Raw genomic sequence first — 7,434 nt, forward strand, 5'->3', positions numbered from 1 at the left:
CTTCACTAGTCTTGTGACGCCACACCTACTGGCCATTACGCTCTATGATGCCATTACGCTCTACGATGCCATTACGCTCTATGATGCCTTCACTAGTCTTGTGACGCCACACCTACTGGTACACGTCATCAAGCAAGACTGTTCTGAAAATCTTGAAGATCTATTTGTGACGCACATCGACTCAGGACTGGACTGTACTGTACCTACTCAGATGGGTTTGACAGTATCTCTCCACACAGCGCGGACACAGTAACCCTGATCAACACCTTCAGAGGACATGGCTTTCTATTGAACATGTGGGGATTATATTCCTCAATCAGGCAACAGTCCATTTAATGAGATCTACCCCACCACCCAGATTCCATAGTATGGTCAGGGCCAGGGGCGAAGCCAGGACATTATTTCTGGGGGGGGGCCAGCTCTGGCCAGTCTTTTATTTGGGGGGGCATTTGATTGTCAAAAACTACCATTTTAAAACTCACACTCTGTATCACTCAGAGCAGCAGTTTTCTAACGGCTCATCTATCCATAAACAATGGATTGAACCTTCTTATGGACACTAATGATGTCATATTGATAATCCCATGTTATTTTTTTTTTCCCGTGCTGTGAGGTTGGGGGGCCTGCAGGGTGGCCATTCTCTGACCAATGGTGGCCGTGGCCCCCCCTGGCCACCACGTGGCTACGCCCTTGGTCAGGACGCAAGGTCAAGTCATCTCATTGACCACACCAAATGGAATTATTTTAGGGCACAGTCTTACAGAATCCTAGATCCAGCCTAAATTGACTGCTATTATTTTATACTTCTATTAATGGTGACATTTAAAAAATTATAGAAGCAATAACAAAAAAAGAACAATGGACCTCATTCCGGAAAGCATTGACGAAGTTTCCGGGACAATCCTGGCATTCCTGAATGGTTTCCCATCTGGGATTTGTTCTTCGCTAAGAACAGGATTTAAGAATGCGGAAAAGCAGTCGTGGATAGGCCAGATCGGAGTATGCCCATGTTCTTAAGAGCTGAATTTGTGAGGAAAACATTGGATCAAAACCATTCTACAGATATCCTCGGATTTAAATAATAAAAATAATAACAATAATTCTGGACCTAAAAATAATAATAATATTATATTGTAAAAGCCAGCGGAGAATCATTCCACTGCTCATCTATCTAGTATGATGTTGCATGTTACATAAAACCTTGAACCACCGGTGTTCACTTCCCTTATAAGGAGCTGGCGGGGCGTTTATGTATGCAAATTCAAGTGTACGAGAATGTGTGTTCAATTTAAGAATCAGTGACCTCATTTGGGGGAGCACAGCACAGCTAACAACACTTTGGCAGCTAAGGAAAACATTCCCCCTCGTTCATTAATTCAACACAAAAAACTTCATAAGAAGTTCATAAGAAGATATTTTAAGAAGACACTTAAGAAAATGTTCCAGAATGAGGTCCAATGCCTTTTGATAATGCCTACATTTTCCCCTTCATACATGTTTGTCAGGCATATTTAGTTTGGCTTGCATTGGAAGCTCAAGTCCTTACGCTAACAGCGTTTGGTTTGCAGCCGTGGGGGTCTATTCTACGCACTGGATGAGACCCTGGTGGAGGTGTGGGAGAAACCAGACTAGGAACTGGGACAGAATGTTTTGAGGCATTTCAAGTAGTTATTACAAAACATGGGAAACAATCATCAATTCCGTCATTCTCCGTGTCATCCAAGGTTGCCTGCCTGATTAGGCGGAGAGCGAGCGCGTGTTCGCTGAAAACTTTCCCACCCTTCCAGATCAGCCCAGAGAAGATGACCTAGACTAGACACGACAAGACCAGAGGAGAGCCTCAGCCTGTCCTGACCCTGTTTGAGTACATCTCAATCATGGGTACACACACACACACACACACACACACACACACACACACACACACACACACACACACACACACACACACACACACACACACACACACACACACACACACACACACACACACACACACCTTATTTGAGGTTACCGATACCGAAAACGCATGCTCATTGGAAGATCGAGGCTACAGTATGGATGATGTAAACAAACGCAACTTGACCCATCATTAAATGCCATTGTGACTAGTACTTCCCAACTGTTTCCTAGCACGAATGTGTGCCGACTATGAAAAAAAAAAAAAAAAGAATAAGTTGTGTTTCGAATGTAAAATGGCCAATATGTGTGTGTGTGTGCGCATTTGTGTGTGTGTGTGTGTGTGTGTGTGTGCATGCGTACTTTAGGGTTTCTAGGTTACGCTGCGTCTCATGGTTCTGGCTTGAGCAAGATGAGCAAGATGAGGTGTTGACAGACAGCATCTGGTTTTAGTGAAGGTTGAATGTTCCAGTGCGCTTCGAACCAGCATTTATTATATTCCAAATACTGATCAGGAACCTGAGAAATCCACACCCATTTAAAAGCTGAATCCCATTATTAAATAATAAATGATTGAGGCGACGGCCAGAAAACCATAAAACAGGTGAATGCGACGTCATCATTCCCAAGTTCCACATATGATTTGTTGCGGTGATTCCCACCAGTGAGGGCAATGGCAGAGTCTTAACGGGCAGTCTGTCCTTCGACGAGATGCTCGGTTAGATGAGGACACCGGCCAGGGTTGCGCGGGTGCAAGTATGCGTGTGTGTATGCATGCATGCTCACTGGCACACGCATTCCTTGAGCACCCAAGGCCTTCCTCTCCTCCAAGCGTTGGCCAGCTGAGGGTGTAGGGCCCAGTTCCCCTAAAGGAGGTTTCATTTCTGCAGCGCAGATCTGGCCAGAAAAGCCACAGAAACCCTGAAACCCTCATGTGCCCAGCTCATCTCTGAAACCCTCATGTGCCCAGCTCATCTCAGAAACCCTCATGTGCCCAGCTCATCTCAGAAACCCTCATGTGCCCAGCTCATCTCAGAAACCCTCATGTGCCCAGCTCATCTCTGAAACCCTCATGTGCCCAGCTCATCTCTGAAACCCTCATGTGCCCAGCTCATCTCTGAAACCCTCATGTGCCCAGCTCATCTCAGAAACCCTCATGTGCCCAGCTCATCTCTGAAACCCTCATGTGCCCAGCTCATCTCAGAAACCCTCATGTGCCCAGCTCATCTCAGAAACCCTCATGTGCCCAGCTCATCTCTGAAACCCTCATGTGCCCAGCTCATCTCAGAAACCCTCATGTGCCCAGCTCATCTCTGAAACCCTCATGTGCCCAGCTCATCTCTGAAACCCTCATGTGCCCAGCTCATCTCAGAAACCCTCATGTGCCCAGCTCATCTCTGAAACCCTCATGTGCCCAGCTCATCTCAGAAACCCTCATGTGCCCAGCTCATCTCTGAAACCCTCATGTGCCCAGCTCATCTCAGAAACCCTCATGTGCCCAGCTCATCTCTGAAACCCTCATGTGCCCAGCTCATCTCTGAAACCCTCATGTGCCCAGCTCATCTCTGAAACCCTCATGTGCCCAGCTCATCTCAGAAACCCTCATGTGCCCAGCTCATCTCTGAAACCCTCATGTGCCCAGCTCATCTCAGAAACCCTCATGTGCCCATCTCACAGTGCCCATCTCATCTCATCTCATCTCATCTCAGAAACACAGCACCACAGTGCCCCTCTCATCTCATCTCATCTCATCTCAAGGTGGAGACCTGTGAAACCCAGTGCCCATCTCATCTCAGAAACCCAGTGCCCATCTCATCTCAGAAACCCAGTGCCCCTCTCATCTCAGAAACCCAGTGCCCCTCTCATCTCAGAAACCCAGTGGCCCCCTCATCTCAGAAACCCAGTGCCCCTCTCATCTCAGAAACCCAGTGCCCCTCTCATCTCAGAAACCCAGTGGCCCCCTCATCTCATCTCATCTCATCTCGTCTGAGGGTGGAGACCTGGGCTGCGTGTCCTCAGTAGCATAGTGCCATGGCCACTGGAACCTAACTTCTCAGTCTAGCAGCGTAGGAGAACAACGTCAACGACAACAAAGCTTAAGGACACTCAGCCCTGACGCCCATAGTGATTGAGGACCTTCCTCAAGTACAGAGTAGGGTATAAACTCATCACCATGGAAACTCCTAGGCTTCAAAATGTCAGTCTCAGTCCAGGGTTAAGCCAAACAGAACTACAGAACCTGCTGACCTCTACAGAACCTGCTGACCTCTACAGAACCTGCTGACCTCTCCAGTGACCCCAGAATCCTGACAGACCAGAGATCTTAGAATCCAATCACAGATCTGTGTGTACGTGCGGACGCGTGTCAACAGGCAACCATGAGTAACCTGATGGCGCAGGAGACAAACCAAACCCCAGTGGCCGGAGCTGAACCCCTCGGGTAGAACCCGAACCCCCAACATTGCCACCCTCGGGTCGAACCTGAACCCCCAACATTGCCACCCTCGGGTCGAACACGAACCCCCAACATTGAACCCCTCGGGTCGAACCTGAACCCCCAACATCACCACCCTCGGGTCGAACACGAACCCTAACCCCCAACATTGCCACCCTCGGGTCGAACCCGTACCCCCAACATTGCCACCCTCGGGTCGAACCCTAACCCCCAACATTGATACCCTCGGGTTGAACCTGAACCCGTACCCCCAACATTGATACCCTCGGGTTGAACCTGAACCCTAACCCCCAACATTGACAGGATGGGCTGGAAGTGTTGGGGGTGGAGGGAAAGCTTGCAATGTCCTCATGAGCTCACAGTTAGCTGCGTGTGTGTCAGTGCAGTCACAATGGCTTTATGGACAAGGGGTTTAGGGAGACATGAGACACAGGTCAACCCCCCCCACCACCACACACACACACTACACAGTGCACACACACACAACCACCATACACAGTGCACAAATACATATGCGCGTGCGCACATACACAGACTGCACACACACACACACACACACACACACACACACACAGACTGCGAGCACACACACACACACACACACACACACCAAACACAGACTGCACACACACAAACAAACACCAAACACTGGCTGCACACACACACACACACACACAGACTGCACACACACACACACGGTCCCTGCAGGGCATCTACCTGGGTATGGTGACACACTTGGTGTTGCAGTTCTGCGTGGTGATGGCCTTCTCCAGCTCGTCCAGCTGGCCGGTCTTCTTCAGCTTCTTCACCAGACTCTTGACGGCCTTCTCACACCACTTCTCCTCCTGGCCGTTCTGCTCACTGCCGCTACCCCCGCCTCCGGCACCCCCGGAGCTGGCCGACTTCTTCCAGCCGAGGAGACGCTTCACCACCGGCGGGGTGAAAGGTAAGATGGAGGACATGACTGAAGAGGAGGAGGAGGAGGAGGAGGGGAGGCTGGGTAAATCAGGTGGGAGGCGTAGAAAGGGCAAGTGACTTGGCCGTGTGTTGTTCCTTCTCTTGATTGTTTGTTTTGCGTCCCTGTGTGTGTGTGTGTGTGTGTGTGTGTGTGTGTGTGTGTGTGTGTGCGTGAGAATAGTCAGCCCCCCAGTGGGTAAGGAGTCGTGGGTGAACTCAGAGGGGGGCTGAGGGGAGTAGGCGTGGAGTGTGTTATTTTTTCTTTTTTTTAGTTTTGAGCCCCGTATGTGTGTGTTAAGAGAGGGGGGGGTGGCTGTTGTGTAAGCAGTCCTGTGAAGGTGTGTGTGTGTGTGTGTGTGTGTGTGTGTGTGTGTGTGGGGAGGGAGGGGGAGGGGTTAGGTGGAGTGGAACGGGGGACCCGGGAGAAACACGCAGGAAGATTGGGGGGGGGGGGCGTGGGGTCACCTAGGAGGGGAAAAAAAGAAAATCTGTGATGACAGGAACCTCATGAAGGGACAGAGAAGATATATATTAGGCAACCCACATGCCTTCATCTCACTTCCTAATACACACTTAAGTCTTCATCTCACTTCTCAATACACATGTAAGTCGAAACTTTTCAATCCATAGAAAACCAAAAAGACCACAACAAGCCAACATCAGCCTTCAAAGGGCCTGAATCAAAAAGGATATAATAACTGACATTCCTTATTTCAACCGTTTTCCAATAAGACCTCTGCCCACGCTACTGTAAGTATGCTAATTATAATGTACAAATATTGTTACAGTTTAATATCACTAGCCTCGGTTGTTCACAGGTTGCCAATATGTTTACGCTACAAAGTTTCTGCAAGTAAACAATAGGTGCAAGCATGTGGATACGCAGCCATTCGCTCGATACTTACTTGACTTATAACAACTCCCTCCTAGGCTATCGACCCATTAGCGGAGTGCCACAAAGTAACACCGATGTGCAGAAGCTTTCAAACTGTTTATTTTGTCCAGCTACCACCGCCCCGCCATTTCCAAGCAAGCATGGGACTTTTTTATCATGCTACTGTTTACCGCCTCATCACAATCCCGGCTAATTAAGCTCTTTAGGCAAATGTTCATTTGGTGGCTGCCGGGCAAGACAGTTCTTCGACTAATTCAGGGACCTCCAGTCTATATGTTGTTTCCAGCATGACGCATTATCTATGTTGGCAATCGTTCAATCCTACAAACATGAAATAGCTCGATGTTCACGTTAGCATCAAAAGAAGGAAAAAAAAAAATCAGAGTACGAGCAGAAATCATAACCTTAGAAGTTTGAAGCTCTTGCATTTCCATTCTTTAGAAAACCTGCATGTTCGACTACAACAAGTGATACGGGAAACAAATGGCTTAATAGGGTGCTATCTAAGAATAAAACAACAAAACCTCGGACTAATTATCTCCGGTAAGAATTTAGCCATGCATACGAAATAGGCCAAGCCGTTCCTGGAGAGCATTAGGTAGCCAGCCCCAAACAACAGGCTAGGATGTAAAAATAAAGCGTCCGATTTACCTACGATTGGAGCCAAACCCTTACCTGGAGCCACTGGAATAAAGGGTTGGAAAGGGTCAGGTGCTGCTCACTGTTGCATAGTCCGATGTTCTTTTATGTCCCAGGATTCTGTGTACACGGATTCCGCAGATACTCCTGATGCTACAATGCTACAATGAAACAAACCCGGGACGTGAATATCTTACCGCCCCCCAAACACAACATTTAACGATATTACTTTGCAATCCACCTAAAATACCAGTTATAGCCGTGTGGCCATCACTCGAACATTCCATAAATGTTAGAATATTTCCTATGGCTCGAACCATTATTGTTTGCATGAAGGATTCATTTCCGAAAACCGCTAGCAGCCTGGCTACTTTGTTTGACAGAAAAATAAACAGGTTTGAAACATGTTTGCAGCCAGTTCTCCATTTGGCGTTTTGATGTAACTCACCCTGTCTGTAAACGACAGTTTGTGTGCAAAATTACCGGACAAATAGTTCACGATAAAGTCGATTTTCCCTTGAAGATGTAAAAATCGATTTTAAACAGTATTTTCCTCCCTGTCGCCGAGTTACACCAGTAGACGACGGCC

General features: G+C 48.1%; 1 protein-coding gene across 3 annotated transcripts in view; it reads right to left on the bottom strand.

Moving 5' to 3' along the window:
- The window catches only part of smad2 (SMAD family member 2), a 25,826-nt gene extending 18,392 nt beyond the window's left edge, over window positions 1-7,434 (bottom strand). For all 3 annotated transcript variants that reach the window (XM_080841621.1, XM_080841620.1, XM_080841619.1), the window contains exons 1-3: window positions 7,294-7,434; window positions 6,882-7,006; window positions 5,072-5,776 (exon numbers count right to left, since the gene is read on the bottom strand). In XM_080841621.1, the coding sequence (XP_080697747.1) occupies window positions 5,072-5,316 (245 nt within the window). In that variant the 5' untranslated portion in view covers window positions 5,317-5,776; window positions 6,882-7,006; window positions 7,294-7,434. The remainder of the gene's footprint in view (window positions 1-5,071; window positions 5,777-6,881; window positions 7,007-7,293) is intronic.

This window comes from Sprattus sprattus (assembly GCF_963457725.1).
Source record: "Sprattus sprattus genome assembly, chromosome: 7".
Lineage (NCBI taxonomy): Eukaryota > Metazoa > Chordata > Actinopteri > Clupeiformes > Clupeidae > Sprattus > Sprattus sprattus.